The sequence below is a fragment of the Tripterygium wilfordii genome, chromosome 14, assembly GCF_013401445.1.
Source record: "Tripterygium wilfordii isolate XIE 37 chromosome 14, ASM1340144v1, whole genome shotgun sequence".
In the NCBI taxonomy this organism is placed as follows: Eukaryota; Viridiplantae; Streptophyta; class Magnoliopsida; order Celastrales; family Celastraceae; genus Tripterygium; species Tripterygium wilfordii.
The window spans coordinates 12,618,833-12,633,862 of NC_052245.1; the positions used below are offsets into that span (position 1 = coordinate 12,618,833).

General features: G+C 38.4%; 5 protein-coding genes across 5 annotated transcripts; 3 read left to right on the plus strand and 2 right to left on the minus strand.

Moving 5' to 3' along the window:
- Positions 1-944: 944 nt before the first annotated feature.
- Positions 945-3,724, minus strand: LOC120014621 (alanine--tRNA ligase). The gene is made up of 8 exons (XM_038866626.1): positions 3,545-3,724; positions 3,318-3,464; positions 3,112-3,224; positions 2,830-2,922; positions 2,617-2,719; positions 2,460-2,534; positions 1,902-1,997; positions 945-1,413 (listed from the first exon to the last, which is right to left on the minus strand). The coding sequence occupies exons 1-8, from the start codon at positions 3,650-3,652 to the stop codon at positions 1,354-1,356; spliced, it is 795 nt and encodes a 264-aa protein (XP_038722554.1). The 5' UTR covers positions 3,653-3,724; the 3' UTR covers positions 945-1,353.
- A 662-nt stretch (positions 3,725-4,386) lies between these two features.
- On the plus strand, positions 4,387-5,777 carry LOC120014265 (putative F-box protein At1g67623). The gene is made up of 2 exons (XM_038866180.1): positions 4,387-5,089; positions 5,650-5,777. The coding sequence occupies exons 1-2, from the start codon at positions 4,387-4,389 to the stop codon at positions 5,775-5,777; spliced, it is 831 nt and encodes a 276-aa protein (XP_038722108.1).
- A 1,488-nt stretch (positions 5,778-7,265) lies between these two features.
- On the plus strand, positions 7,266-7,889 carry LOC120015316 (protein RALF-like 33). Its single transcript, XM_038867688.1, has one exon. The coding sequence runs from the start codon at positions 7,298-7,300 to the stop codon at positions 7,670-7,672; it is 375 nt and encodes a 124-aa protein (XP_038723616.1). The 5' UTR covers positions 7,266-7,297; the 3' UTR covers positions 7,673-7,889.
- Positions 7,890-9,137: 1,248 nt separating this feature from the next.
- On the minus strand, positions 9,138-11,882 carry LOC120014670 (heat shock factor-binding protein-like). The gene is made up of 5 exons (XM_038866690.1): positions 11,730-11,882; positions 10,548-10,601; positions 10,125-10,148; positions 9,988-10,030; positions 9,138-9,601 (listed from the first exon to the last, which is right to left on the minus strand). Exons 1-5 carry the CDS (start codon positions 11,730-11,732, stop codon positions 9,465-9,467), a joined length of 261 nt encoding a protein of 86 aa, XP_038722618.1. The 5' UTR covers positions 11,733-11,882; the 3' UTR covers positions 9,138-9,464.
- A 1,252-nt stretch (positions 11,883-13,134) lies between these two features.
- LOC120015330 (xyloglucan 6-xylosyltransferase 2-like) lies at positions 13,135-14,872 on the plus strand. Its single transcript, XM_038867708.1, has one exon. It carries the CDS (start codon positions 13,229-13,231, stop codon positions 14,597-14,599), a length of 1,371 nt encoding a protein of 456 aa, XP_038723636.1. The 5' UTR covers positions 13,135-13,228; the 3' UTR covers positions 14,600-14,872.
- Positions 14,873-15,030: the final 158 nt, after the last annotated feature.

The following is a 15,030-nucleotide window of genomic DNA, read 5'->3' on the forward strand; positions in this document are numbered from 1 at the left end:
GTCAATTAAGAAGGAGATTTACAATAGATCTTTAGGGGATTCACCTTCTAAAAACCTTCTCTACAAAAAAAATACAATCAATAATTCAAACTTCATATAAAAGGGACATCCACTAAAATAAATCTCTCTCACTTTTTCATTAGTAGCTAAAGAGATAGCCATAAACACCGAACAAGTTCAATAACCTTGTTGCCTATATATCTAACTTGAGTATCAGAGTGTCCCATGAGGTACACCTTAGAGACTCCAAAGCTCATGTTTTTTTACAATCTCCTGATCTTTAGTCTAATCAATTGAGACACATGTAGAATCGAACATTCGGTTACTAAGCAATCAAGAACTCAGTTCGATTTTGCAAGTCATCAGTGGGTATATAAACATTTAGTTTGGTGGGTATTAAATATGAAGAGTGGTTATTTATTTTGGTTTTAAACTCTTAAATTTAAAATAAGATAAGTATTGGAATTAATATTTCTTCTAATTGAGTTCAAGTCCTGTGATTGTGAATGAGCCAAAAAAAAAAAAAACCAGAATTTGTTAGGCTGTGCCAAACTGTATTCAATAGGAAATTCAGTTATTTGGATTTGATGACCAAATTGTGGTTAGTATTCTTCTATATCTAGTCAACTAGAAATTAGAATGATTAAAGTCTTTATTGTGGGTAGAGAAAATGTGGGTTGTCCTTGTCATTACGTCTCCATAAATACAAAATAATTAAATCCTTAAAATTATCCATAAAATTATCCATTTTAGGCTGCCATCCATGAACTCTATAAACCTTAATGCATCTACCTACGTTGAGAATCCCAATAGTGTGGATAATATCTTAATATCGGTGAGAAATTTTTTTTGCGTATGAACTTGACGTTCCACATAAATTTATATGTGATGTCCAAAAGTTATAATGTTGCCAGTGGCGTAGCTAGGATTTTAGTCCAGTGGGAACAACAATACACCAAACTAATACGATAATTGTACTGCAATTGATCACGACGATTCTTCATCGTGATCGATCGATTCTTCATTTTTTGGAAACTTAAAATGCTTTGTGAGAAAACTATTTTATAATATTTAAAGAAATAAAATTGAGACGGGACACTTTGCAGTAACTAAAATTAGGGTTCAAATTTCCCACACCATTCAATAAGACCAAGATATGGTGGGGACACAGGAGTGTTGCAGAAACCCAAGACGCCTGCAGCCCCTGAATTTGGTAGCTGTATCTGTCTCCCCACCACCACCTGATTGATAGACAGTCATATACTTTTTAACTCACTAAAAGTAGCAGATTTATAATGATATATATTGTGAAAATTTCAACACCAACATGGCAAAAACCCTTTGTCAAGCCCCTTAAATACCAATATGGTAAAAAACCTTCGTCAGCCCCTTCTTTGTCCGAATTTGAGGAACCTGCACAACAATACCAGTGTTTTACAAAACAAATGTGGAGTCTATAACTTTAGAGGATGTTAGACAGTTTTTTGATACTCAAGAATGTTAGACATCTAAAACAGTTGTATTAACACCATAATAGTTGCAATAATGTGCGATTCAGATCATATAATAAGGTTCTGATTTTCAACCATTTCCATTAATGACTTTTCTTTTCAGTATTCGGGCTAAGCAAAGTGATTGATCAACACAAGGATTAAAAAGAAACACCACTTTCATTGGTTTAGGTGTTGTTAACTTGAGATTGAATAAATGAAACTCTTATGTTTTTCCTTTGTTGTCAGTAAAATTACGATGTTAAAATACTGTCAGACCGCCAGTATGAGTATAATTGATACGGAAAAAGGGCGGAAAAAAGAGGAGGACAATAACAAAGAAAACAGGACATCTTTTGGAGATGGTAATCAAAAAGCATATCTGGAAGTCGAAACAAAGTGATGACATACCTTCAAACTCAAGATCTCTGATATATCAGAAACATGGGTACCACCACAAGGACAGCCAGGATTGTCCCCTAACTTCACAATACGAGGGGAGCTTCCCTGCAGGAATGTGACATAGCTAAAATAATAAGTCGTTATCACCATGCCTAGGCCAACTATATATTAGCAGAGGCAAATAATGCATCTGTAAGATGCAGTAGTTCTGTTTGCAATAGAATTTTCTGAATCTAATCATCACTAGTATCACTAGTCGCAGAGACTAACTAACACTCTCTGACAACTGTCCCTCTAAAAATGCCTTAAACTAGCAGTACTGTGAAACGATAATGGGCTCCCAAGCTCAGGCTTTACTTGTTGACTCGCTTTTGTTGAAGCTATATTAGCAAATTTGATGTTCCATAATCTTTGCCGCAAGAGACAGATTTTATAGTGCAATCTAATCCTTAAAAATGAAGTGAGCAGTCATGCATTGGCAGCACAAACCCTCCATCCTCCTTATCATTGCCATGAACAGAAAAATGGAAATAATATTAGCATATCAATTGCAAATTGCAAGCCAACCTTGGAAATATATTCAGGAAGACAACCACCACAGAGCAGAGCAGCTTCTTCATACGGCAACACAGCAACAGAAACCTGAGATGAAAAAATGACATCGGCGATATCTAATATGTAGAGAAAGGAATTCTGTCAATGTGAAAATGTAAAAGTAACTTACTTTCCCTCCCTTAGATATTAAAGCATTAGCTTCCAACTCCAGTTCGTTTTGCTTTCTTAGCAATTCATTTTGTGGCACAGTGCCTTTGTATTCAACAAAGGGCCTGAAAAATAATTTCTGTAATTAGAAACCCCGTAACTGATTTCAGGCAAAAATTAGATCCATAAATTCACTTTGAAATATGCACTTCACAGCCAGTTTTTGGACTAATACCCATCAGGAAAATGATAACCTTTTCCAGGCTCCATATGTGCTAACCCCACATGCTGCATACATGCATCCAGCAAATGACCAGCGGAGTGAAGCCTGCACAATGTGATGTGAACAAAAAAACAAAGACACGAATAAAAGTTAGCATAACTTGAATTTGAAGTTCTAATGTTCAATTGTCATGGGAAAAAATATATTTTTGAAAACCTGTTCAAATCAGCAGGTAACATTGTTCAAGTGAATAGGCCAAAAAATTCCTAAAAGCGCAAAACTATACGGCTTTACCTTGAATTGAGCTTTCGCCTAGACTCATCTACGTTCAACAACACCTCCTTCCCCACCTCAAATTTCGATTCCGATTCTTCTGGAGCACCCTCAATGAATCCGTAATGAAAAACCTGTGCGAAACCAAACCACCGATAATGTTGAAATTCAAAATTACCAAAAACGAAGTAACATAGATAAGCACTGCTCTCCAATCAGAAACCTACAATTCCATCCTTTGATCGAACATCTTGCACAGTGAATTTGAGGTTCAAATCGACGATTGTAATGAAACCGGTGTCTGCAGGCTGCCCGCCGCCTTGGGGATGGAAGATCGTGGAGTCCAATATCAGAGCACGTCTACCATCATCTCCCTTGAAAACAAACAAACGAAAATCGAAGGCGTCAAATTCTGTTCAGAAGATGAAAGTAATAAAGAGTAAACAAGGAAGACCTTGAAGAAGAAGAGCAGAGTGGCCTTAGACTGGAGTTTCCAAACGTCCTCGTAATACTCGAGCTTGGTTGGGTTCAATCCCTCCATGGATTGGCTTAGGGTTTTCATCTTTCACTGGGTAAGGCTGCAAGCCGATCTAAGTTCTAACTACAAAAATCTAATATTAAACTGTAAATTGGATAGATTAATAGATTACTGATAGGCAAACTTAGGCAGGGCTTGGAAAAAATAGGAGTAGGTTCTGGGTCGGACAAACAGAGCGCGTGTTTAGACGTGTTTAATTGATTAAAATTTTGAATTAATTTAAATCTGAACAAATAAATAGGATAATAATCTAATCTACATTAGGGTTTGGATAAAATTTATGTCTTTGAATCCGAACTTTATCTTAAATCGGACAAAATATTATATTTAGGCTCAAATTTTAGACATACAATTTATGTTCAAACTTGATTTAATTTGAGTTAGACAAACTTGGTTATTCGGATCCAACAGAATTTTCTCACTGTAGGAATGAAAGGGAATTACACACGGTAATAGTGAAAAACGAATCAACTATTCCTGAGGCGGTTTCGGTTTCGGTTTCGGTTTCGGGTTGTCTTTGTCCTAATTCCTTTTCCTTATCCTAATTTAGTAAGAAAATTCAAACAGCAGAAGGAAAACCTTAACCGTCCAAAGAAACCTATATATATCTACCTCTCCACACACCACCACTCCTCACAAATAACCATCATTTCTTCTGGCATCTCTTTGATCGCTTGTGTTGTTCTTATTGACGTACAAACCAGTTTCGTTGCACCATCTTTTAACTTGTATTTTTCAAGAGTTTTGAGCAACATAACATGGCACAAACGTTGACAAGAAAGCCAATGAAGAAAACCTCTAAATCAAGTATTAAATCTCTTCCTAATGATCTGCTAACGGAACTGTTTGTTCGCGTTGGATCGAGCTCCATCAATGATCTCTATAATGTTAAATTGAGTTGTAAAGAATTTCGTGAAGCTGTTGATGATGATTATATATACGAGTTTGCTTCAATGGAAAAACTTCCTATGATTGCGTGGCGTGCAAGCGACGGAGCGGCGTTGTTCTTCGAACGCTGCAAGAGCAGTGGCAATGCGGAGGCTTTTTACAGGCTAGGAATGGTTGAATATTTCGGTGATGGAAGCCATGAATCGGGGCTCGAGAATTTGAAGAAAGCAGTGGCGAAAGGTCACAAGGAAGCAACGTATGTATATGGGATAATCTTGTTATGTGAAGGAGGTGAGTCGAAAGAAAAAGGAATGGAGCTTCTGTGTTCTATGAAAAACGAAAAGTCTTTGAAAGGTTCGAGTCTTGCAGCACGAAGGGAAAGAATCAAGGCTGCACTTTATCGCTTGTGGAAGATTAACACTAAACTTGTTCCGAAAGAAGAGTTAGGGTGCCATAGATTGACATGCTTGGACGCAAGAGCAGCAAAAGGGTATGGGTGGCCATTGATGGGTGATGAAGAAGATCGCATGGCTTGTAACCTTTGTCGATGGGAATACCAAGTTAGGCAATTCTGTAATATCTTGTACGGATCAGATTATGTGTTTTTGTTTTAAAAAAAATCATATATCTTTCTTGTCTCTCTTTTCTTTTTTTTTCTTTTTTCCCAAAATCAAGGGTTTGAGAGGGGGCGAGACTCGAACCCACACCCTAATAAATAGCTCAGTCCTTTACGTGCTACGTGATTACCGCTACCTTGCATACTTTTTTTTTCCCAAAATCAAGGGTTTGAGAGGGGGCGAGACTCAAACCCACACAAAAATGAATGAGTCGGTCCCTTATATGTGACGTGATTACCGCTTCCTCGCATATAAGTCCTTGGTGGTGTTGGTGATGTCTTCCAACAAAATTGATAAAAAGAATTTTGTAAATTAATTTCGAAAAATTAGTAGATTTATAAGCTCTCTTTGACCTTACAATTTTCTTCCTAAGCCCAATTTAATTAGCTTCTCGTGAATGAAAAAAGCTTACAGCTTCATTGCCAGCATATTCCAAAAACCATGACATATTAACAATCTCAAACATCTAAGTCAAAGCTGTATAAAAATGGTTAAAAATTCATTCCACGACTACAGATAAACAAATACTATTTTCACAAAGCAAGCAAGATCGACACATAGATCTCGTGATCATTCAATATCGAGCATGGAAAGATATATACCACAGGAAAGGAGACGAACAAGCCCTGGAAAATCGACTTTGAGAGCAAGGAAAGCAAGGGATTTAACTTTTAAGCAGTTAAAAGAAGCCCTAATCAGAGCAAGCCCATAATACTGGGCCTTCAAAGACCCAAATATGGTGGAACAAGTTCAAGCCCATTAGTTGTTGGATCTATTGCAGCTTTGTTGATTATGGGTCCTTTTGGGCCGTGATAGCAAGAGCAGGCCCTGTTATAGTGTTATTATAACAACTAAGTGGGCCGAAGAGCCCTTTCTTTCTGAGGCCCGTATGAAAAAATGTGGGCTTGGTCGTGCTTTGAAACACGGGCCCAACAATGTGCCGCCCGTCATCATCAATTGGGCAACAATTACAGCACAAAACGCGCTCAAAGTGCCCTCCATGATAGGACTTTGTGACCCTCAATTTGGATTTTGGACCACTCACTTCAACCAAAATTTATTACATAATAGTACTCTGCGTCTTGCTTCCCATGATTTTTCAATTCAATAAATACACAATATTTATTAGTAAGACAGTTCGTTGGTTGCTTGAATAAGTTGGTTGCTTGAATAAGTAGCTGAAATCCAAACCAACGGGAAAATACAACTTTTGGTCATTGAAATATCTGATAAGGTTCAACTCGGTCACTCATTTTTCAAATATTTCAATTTGAGTATTCAAATTTATAAATTGTTTCAAACAAGTCCTATGGACAGTTTTTAGCTATTTCGGGCAGTTAAATTGCCCCTTTGCTCTCCCAGCTTCTCATATTCTCTCCGATAAAATCCACGAACCCTAATCAAAATACTAACAGAAGTTTGGCCGTGGGGCTGCTTCCGGCTACAGAGCAATTTGGATTTTTTTGAAAAATGTTTATGTTTATTCTCTTAATATCCAAGTCATCCATTTGTCAAGCCAAACTAGTAAAAATCAGTTGAATTTGACTTTTTTTTGTCATGTCATAAGTTTGATTGACCGAAATAGCTAAAGACTGCCCGTGTGACCTGTTTGAAACAATTTAGAAATTTGAATACCCAAATTGAAACATTTGAAAAATTGGTGACTGAGTTAAACTTGGTCAGATATTTCAGTGACTAAAAATTGTCTTTCCCCCCAAACCAACCAAGAAGTACATTTCATAATACATCTAACATCCAATATCATTATGTTTTTTTTTTTAACGGAATGTGTTATACAAATTTATCATTTGAACATCTGATATGAATTTATAGTCGATTCATTAGGTCCGTGTGTACAAATACTTCTCACATCTAAGAACGACAAAATAAGTCCGACCAAAACTAAGGTATGGCCATAGGAGAAAAAAAAATCTAAAGTAGTGTAGACACTAAACACTTTATAGTGAAAAGATGATTAGTGGGTGTCTTTAAAGTGAATTGACATTCTTAAACGACAAGCAAAGCCAGTAATTATGCCTTGTTGTCTTAAAGTCAAGTGGCATTAGTGTAAATAAAGGACAAAACTGATGGCAGTTTTGTATTCGGTGTCACTTATAATGCGCATTCGTTCCAACACAAAAACAAAACAGACAGGACGCCAATAATGGGAAGGATTTCAAGCTTCGCTTCTCTCTTTCTGATCTTCGCAATCTTGGCCGTCCAGGTGGCCATTTCTTCTTCATTGACCGTCGATTTCGTCGGCGAACAGTTCGACTTTCTCCCTATGAAATCGGAGTGCCGTGGATCGATTGCAGAGTGCTCGATGGACGAAGACGAGGGATTCGATATGGAGTTCGCGATGGACTCGGAGAGCAACCGGCGCATTCTAGCGTGGAGGAGGTATATCAGCTACGGTGCGTTGAGGAGGAACACAGTGCCGTGCTCGCGACGAGGCGCCTCGTATTACAACTGCCGACGTGGAGGTCAGGCCAATCCCTACAGTCGCGGGTGCAGCCACATTACTCGATGCAGGGGTTGAATTTCGTCTTTTTTTTTTTCGTCTTTTATTATTATTATTATTTTTTCCTTCTAATTGTATGTTTATTTTTTTAAAATACTTTAATTTTTATGTGTGTTGTATACGTAACTAAAAAGAGAGTACTTTGGAATAAGATTTAGACAGATATGGATAGGATGTTGCAAATGGGTTATGTAATATAATTACATCAATTTATTATTATCATTATCATTATTAATATCCTTGGTAAAAGTTTTTGCTTCCATGCATGGTGGATTTAGATTTACCTTAATTTTGTTTCACGTTGTGTTATGTGCAATTATTCTTTTCATTTTTTTTTCCTTTTCAATTATATGATAGCATCGTCGTCATGTTAGGTTTTGACCTAATTTATTATATCGTCAGACGATAAATTTCTAAACTTACGAGTCTAATGATCTAAGTTTAAATGTTTAAAAGACAAATTTGTATGTTTCGTTCTCTATAACTTAAGAAAAGGTTTGGTATTCAATTTTAGGGTATAATTTGGGATTCCACAATTTATACGGGTTGAAACAAAATCCATACCATAAATTTCCCGTTTGGTATTATCTTTTTGGGTTAATAATGAAAAGGTAATTTTGGGGCGGAAAATATGAGGTAATTTGCTTTTGTGGTTTCTAAAATCTTCTAGTCGATGGGACCTCACTGAATGCCAGAACCATGTGGTGTGTTTGTAGAATTTATCATTCACATCTGTATTGCAATTTGCAATTAAAGAAAGATTGACACATTTGTTTTTTAGCTATGAATTATAAATCATCTGGTCCAATCATGCTATCCAGATCACACTAGTGGCAGGCTGGCATCATATGCAAATGCAAATGCTAATGCTAGCTGGCCCAGCCTAGCAAATTGGTTCTCAATATTTCGCCAACCTTGGCCTGATTCACCAGATAATTGCCAACTAGCTTTCATATGATTTTTCCAACAGCATTTGATTCTTATCCTCCTTCAAAGCTGGCCTCAAAAGCAAGGCTATCCACAACTTTATAGAGACGCCAACACAACAAAGCAAAACAGACCCCCATGTACTTCTTCTGTCGCATTCGCATCAACTACATATTAAGTCACTTTCGGACCACCATAATTGACGGGAGGAAGGAAGGGAGGGAGGGACAGTTTCTTTCATCTTAGTTTAATGCTTATAACCAATTCAAATATCTTAATGAGGATATGTGGCTTGGTGCATAAATATCTTAATGAGTAGCATGAAATGTCCTTCGGACACCTGAGTGTCGTAAACCTCGAGTCGTCATAATAGCCTGCATCACACATCAGAGACGTGGACACCTCATAATAGCCTGCATCACACATCAGAGACGTGGACAGGCCCACGGAACCAAAAACACTTAAAAATCCCAAGAAAATACTCATGGCTAGTTCAAACTCCCGACCTTAACGTCATCTGCTTTAAGCTCATAGATGGCTAATCTCATTCATGTAATGCAAAGAAAAAAGACAAATCCATTTAAGAAAAAAGAAGATTCATATCACTCGAGCCATTTGAAACTCTTACATAGCATATATGCTCCTAAGAAAAAGCTGAACCAAACAGACCTGGATCTTAAGCATTTCAAGAGAAAAATTGAGCATGCTCCATAAATTACTCATAAAATAAGGTTCAAAGGCCTTAATTTCATGCAATCTCAGAAGCAAAAAAAAATTATAGTTATATATTCTAAATCAAGAAAAGCAGAAGGAAGAAGGAAAAGGAATCCTGCTGTAGATCCTTTCATTCGTTTCAACAAAGTATGATGTCACCACAGTTAGCTTAATCATCGGGTGTGTTGGTTTCTTCCTTTTGCTTGACGGGGGCCGAAGGAGATGGAGAGTCCTCTACACCCATCTCAGCTTTGAGACCATTGATGCTCTGCTCCAACTCATCTATCCTGTTTCCCATCTCATCTAGTAGATTGTAGTCAAGGAAACCAAAAATGTCTACGTCTATATCTGGTTCAAAATGTGATAGTAGACATTACAAATTATCTTAGGTGTTACCCTTGTGTTGAACACAAACGATGTTGTCCATTGCATTTCATGAAGCACGTCCATCGCAAAATAGTCTTTCAATCTTATCATTGGTTCAATTATCTAGATACTAGAATATGAAAAACATGATTGACTAACTCAGGTGAGATGATCCAAGACCATAACTGACTCGCCCAATGCAAAGCGATAACATGATGAAATAACATAGACTCAACTTCATTCTAAACATGATAACAACAAATTCTAAAATTATTCGCATGGAAGAGGCATGTGAAGCAATAAAAAATTAACCAATGTAAGGATATTCTTTGTGATGATGGACTCGGACATTGCCTGAAATCTGGATTGCTGCAAAGTGCAATAGTATAACAAGTCATCTCAATATGCCCAAAATCACTAGTAATGGTATAATACCTCTAAATAGAGCAAATATCAAACTCACCATCTGCTGGAGAAGATTTTGCACCTGCAACCACAAATAGAGGCATTCAGCAAAAGCTGGCACACAATCAGTTCAATTACAGACCTATGCTACAGCTATCTATAGAAGGAAAGATACAATTTCATACCATAATGAACAAGAGAACAACAAACAGTGTTTCATTTATTCCTATACACATTCAGGAAATCGGTTGAAAATCTACACACATTTGGGCCAAATTCTGTACGGAATTGAGGGTGCATAGAAAGGTTTGGGAACAAAGATAAAAGTATATCATTTTCACCAGACACTCCACTTTTGTCATTCCTAGTTGCATGTTGATAGTCTTCAATCTATCATTTCCGTGTTCACCTCAATCTATTTTGAGATAAAAAAACAGCATAAGGGGAAACAAAACTTTGGAATACATATATAAAAGCTCACAAAAGCGGTCATATCAGCAGTGCTCTGCTTAGGATCTTCCGCATTGTGCCCGTCCTGCCAAAGAACAATGGTAAAAATAAAGATAATTGAGATATAACATGGCTGTTGCAACACTATCACTACCCATTGAACCATAGTATAAGTGAGAATAAAGCAAGTGAATATTGTTCTCTCTCCCCTCCTGCACAAATGTGCACACTCACAATCATAGACATACATACAATTAATCCACCTCTTCATCGGCCAATAAAAAAAATCCTTCAATGCTTGAATTAACACGAAATTTCAAACACAATAATTTGTCACAGTATACCATGTAGAGACAAGTGCAAAATTTCAGAACACTTTTCCAGGCCACAGAGGAAGAAAGAGTTCTAGATGAATATCATATCAAGAAGTTTTTCTTTTTTAACCATTATCCAGATTCCAGGAGTGTTTTTCAGTTTTTCCACATTGTTTCAGAAATTCTTCTGCCTTGAATTAGTAAAAGCCATATCATTCGAAAATAGAAGACACTGGAATACCTTATCAATTATCATCCTCCTAAAAGAAAATTATATTTAGTATTCCAGAAAAGTGCACCTATCAAAATCTCTACGTCCCTAGTAGAGCTTTCTAGAGTGGATAAGTAATTAGATAAACTTGTAAAGGAACAAGCGCAATGAACAAGAAACCTATGCCCTGAACAACCGTGGTCAGTTCTACATATAAGAAGAGTGATCCGATGAATACCAAAAATAAGTATCAATTACAAGGCATAGGTTTACTTCCAAGGCTAATCATCAGAAATTGAAAACAGACCATCCAATGCGCTTCCGCAAAATTAATTACACCACCAGTACATCAATAACAAAGGAAACGAAATTGCAAACAGAAGGGGTCTCTTCGTCCCCATATCACAACAGTTAAGGCAAGGAAATCAAAGTTTAGGTTCGTATGCAAGGAAAGTTACAAGACTCAAAACTTCTTCACTTAACAATTTCTCAGCGACCAAACAGCATTTAAGAAATCAAGCAAAATGGCGAAAAAAAAACATTTTAGATCACAGTTAAATCAAATTGAATGAGCAAACATAAGCCCTAACGTTCTCTTTTCGCCACCATTTGAAAACCCTAATTGAGAACATGCTACACGATCATAGTATTCTATAATCTTAAGATGATAAGTATATAAAATTGTTACCATTTTAGCAGTATTTCTTGCGAAGGCCCTGCTTGATTGGTTGCTTACGGCAAGCTTTGGACGAAGAATAGCTCTCTGTAAACTGGAGCCTGGAAATGTGAGTGAGTCAGAGAACCATGGGGTTGGTACTTGTGTAAATACCAATTTGACCCTATTCGTTATTCGCGCAAGCAACCTCGACGTCGTGCAAGTAGACGTGGCAAAAAATATGGATTGGACTTCAGGTGTGAGGGGTATCGGATATTGGCCCAAAAAACAACCCCTTGACGATCACGGCACGCGGTGATTGGAAGCCTATCTCCTTAAAACTAGTTGTGGGCAAGCCTTGTTAGGGAGTCTGGATACGTCGATAGGGGCTTCGGAAAGAGTTATTTTTTATGTTTAACTACTTGTCCACCCTGGAAACTGCTCAGTCGGAGGTAGGATCCAGCTATCGGAAGAGCACCGCAAATAGCGTGGTGTCTAATACATTCCTGGCAGCCCTTGAAAATCCAGAGGATCAAGTGCCTCTCACGCTCGATTGTACTCATAACAGCAACAGGTTTCCAAGGTGAATAACCTCTGGTCAATGGAACATTGTATTATTAGAGATTTGGTGGCACCTCATGCCTTGGTGTATTTTTTGGGACTTGGTGGCACGCCATTCCCCAACATTGTCTTCTTAGAGACTTGGTAGCACACCATGCCCCAACATTATATTCTTAGGGACTTGACACGTCATGCCTTGATGTATTTTTTGGGACTTAGTGACACGCCATGCCTTGGTGTATTTTTGGGATTTGGTGACACGCCATGCCTTCGTGACTTGTTGAGATTTTTAGTGACTTAATTGATCAAATCCAAGTTAGTTTAAATTTGAAAAAAAAAAAGAACTTCAATAACCTAATCCAGATTATAATTTGGACAAGTAAAACGAATAAATTTTTTGTGTTTGGACCCATACTCGGTTTTAAACCGAATAAAAATTTTAAACCCGAGTTTTGGACATATAATTTATGTTCAAACTTAATTTAATTTAGATGGGACAAATCGATCATCCGGACTGGATAGAGTTTTGTCGTCCTACGTGCATGAACAAAAATAATTATCATAAAATAGGACAATGCTAGAGACCCCAAAAATCCCCCAAATCTATGTGGCATTAAAATAGTCATTGATTAAAAACACACATATAGAATCCACTTCACATCCGACCCTTCACATTAAATGGGGTTCTTTTGGGATCAAATTTTAGGGGTCTCATAAAATATATTTTCTATAATTTTCTCTCTTTCTTTGAATCTGGATCTTCCTTCCTTCCTTCCTGAGTCCTGACCTCCCGTTCTCTTCGACCGACTGTCCCTTTCCCAATTAAACCCTCAATTATCTCTCGAATTACAATTCTACCATTACCTCTCTCATTTTCAATAATGTCCTCACATTACAGCACATTTTCTGCTTTGATCTTTGAAAGTGTTCGTGCCTAGGTTCCTGACTCGGTGACTCGGTCTTGAGTCAAGATGCTAGAACGGTGCTTCGGCCCTTCCCGGGTTCGCCAGATCCAGCGAGCAATCCGACACGGAAAAGTTACTCTCCTCTGTCTTTTTATGACAGTAATCGTCCTACGTGGCACCATCGGCGCCGGCAAGTTCGGGACTCCTGAGCAGGACTTTGACGATCTCCGCAGCCACTTCTCCTATGCGTCCCGCAAGCGCGTCGAGCCGCACCGAGTTCTCGAGGAGGTAGAAACCACCAAGGAATCGTCGACTCAGGAAAATAGTAACAACTACGAGACATTTGACGTGAGCAAGCTCTTCGTCGACGAAGGAGAGGAAGAGAAGCGGGATCCGAGCCAGCCGTACAGTTTGGGGCCGAAGATCTCCGATTGGGATGAGCAGCGTGCGGGGTGGTTGAAGAAGAACCCTAACTTCCCCAATTTCATTAGCCCGAACAAGCCGCGAGTCCTTCTAGTTACTGGATCAGCACCAAAGCCTTGTGAAAATCCAGTTGGAGACCATTATCTATTGAAGTCGATCAAAAACAAGATCGATTACTGCAGGCTTCACGGGATCGAGATCTTCTACAACATGGCGCTTCTGGACGCGGAAATGGCGGGGTTTTGGGCTAAGCTTCCATTGATAAGAAAACTGTTATTGTCGCATCCGGAGATCGAATTCCTGTGGTGGATGGATAGTGACGCCATGTTCACGGACATGGCATTCGAGCTTCCATGGGAGCGATACAAAGACAATAATCTGGTGATGCACGGGTGGAACGAGATGGTGTACGATCAAAAGAACTGGATTGGATTAAATACTGGTAGTTTCCTGCTGAGGAACAGTCAATGGGCGCTGGATTTACTGGACGCATGGGCTCCAATGGGGCCAAAAGGAAAAATCAGAGAAGAGGCTGGGAAGATACTCACCAGGGAACTGAAAGACAGGCCCGTTTTCGAGGCTGATGACCAGTCTGCAATGGTGTATTTGTTAGCAAAAGAGAGGGACAAATGGGGGGACAAGGTATACCTGGAGAGTGCATATTATTTGCACGGTTATTGGGGAATCTTGGTTGATAGGTATGAGGAGATGATTGAGAACTTCCACCCTGGTCTTGGCGACCACCGGTGGCCGCTTGTGACTCACTTTGTCGGGTGCAAGCCGTGTGGGAAGTTCGGGGATTATTCGGTGGAGAGGTGCTTGAGGCAGATGGACAGGGCATTCAATTTTGGAGACAATCAGATTTTGCAGATTTATGGGTTTACCCACAAGTCATTGGGCAGCAGGAGAGTTAAGAGAGTGAGAAATGAGACTAGCAATCCGCTTGAAGTGAAGGATGATCTTGGTTTGCTTCACCCAGCATTCAAAGCTGTTAAGGTATCAACAACGACTTGATGGGTTTTGTCTACCTAATCAGCTCGAATTGGATACTTTAATCTCTTCATTTTCCACTTTGAACTTGATCATTATACCTGCCATTGGTATTTAAATTCCCAGGTAGCACTGGATACTGTATTTCAATCTTCATTCTTTACTGTGTCAATTAGTATTTACAAGCTTAAATTATATTGATTTTTGGAAGCAATCACAGCCTGCATTGTGTCCCTTTGTCGCAGAAACTAGATACTTATTGCCTGCAACTACCAATCTACAATGTGGTTGATGTAACTATCTGCTTGTTACTTTGTGCATGGTTCTTTGTTTTTTGTTTGCTATATAGGATTTGTAGTGAAGACATGTTTGCTAGGAGGAATGAACCAGTGATGCTGGTTATTAGTTGAAGGAAAGAAGTCGTAAGCTATGAAAAATGGGACTTGAGTTTTTTG

Bases quoted from the DNA above. Each gene is read 5' to 3' on its own strand.
- LOC120014621 (XM_038866626.1), bottom strand. From the start codon at position 3,652: ATGAAAACCCTAAGCCAATCCATGGAGGGATTGAACCCAACCAAGCTC. The intron at 3,465-3,544 runs GTCTTCCTTGTT...TTTGTTTTCAAG, and splicing joins CTCTGCTCTTCTTCTTCAAG to GGAGATGATGGTAGACGTGC. The intron at 3,225-3,317 runs GTAGGTTTCTGA...GGTTTCGCACAG, and splicing joins TTCGATCAAAGGATGGAATT to GTTTTTCATTACGGATTCAT.
- LOC120014265 (XM_038866180.1), top strand. From the start codon at position 4,387: ATGGCACAAACGTTGACAAGAAAGCCAATGAAGAAAACCTCTAAATCA. The intron at 5,090-5,649 runs GTAATATCTTGT...CCACGACTACAG, and splicing joins ATACCAAGTTAGGCAATTCT to ATAAACAAATACTATTTTCA.
- LOC120015316 (XM_038867688.1), top strand. From the start codon at position 7,298: ATGGGAAGGATTTCAAGCTTCGCTTCTCTCTTTCTGATCTTCGCAATC.
- LOC120014670 (XM_038866690.1), bottom strand. The intron at 10,031-10,124 runs GTGAGTTTGATA...TGCACTTTGCAG, and splicing joins AAAATCTTCTCCAGCAGATG to CAATCCAGATTTCAGGCAAT. The intron at 9,602-9,987 runs ATATCCTTACAT...ACTACAATCTAC, and splicing joins CGAGTCCATCATCACAAAGA to TAGATGAGATGGGAAACAGG.
- LOC120015330 (XM_038867708.1), top strand. From the start codon at position 13,229: ATGCTAGAACGGTGCTTCGGCCCTTCCCGGGTTCGCCAGATCCAGCGA.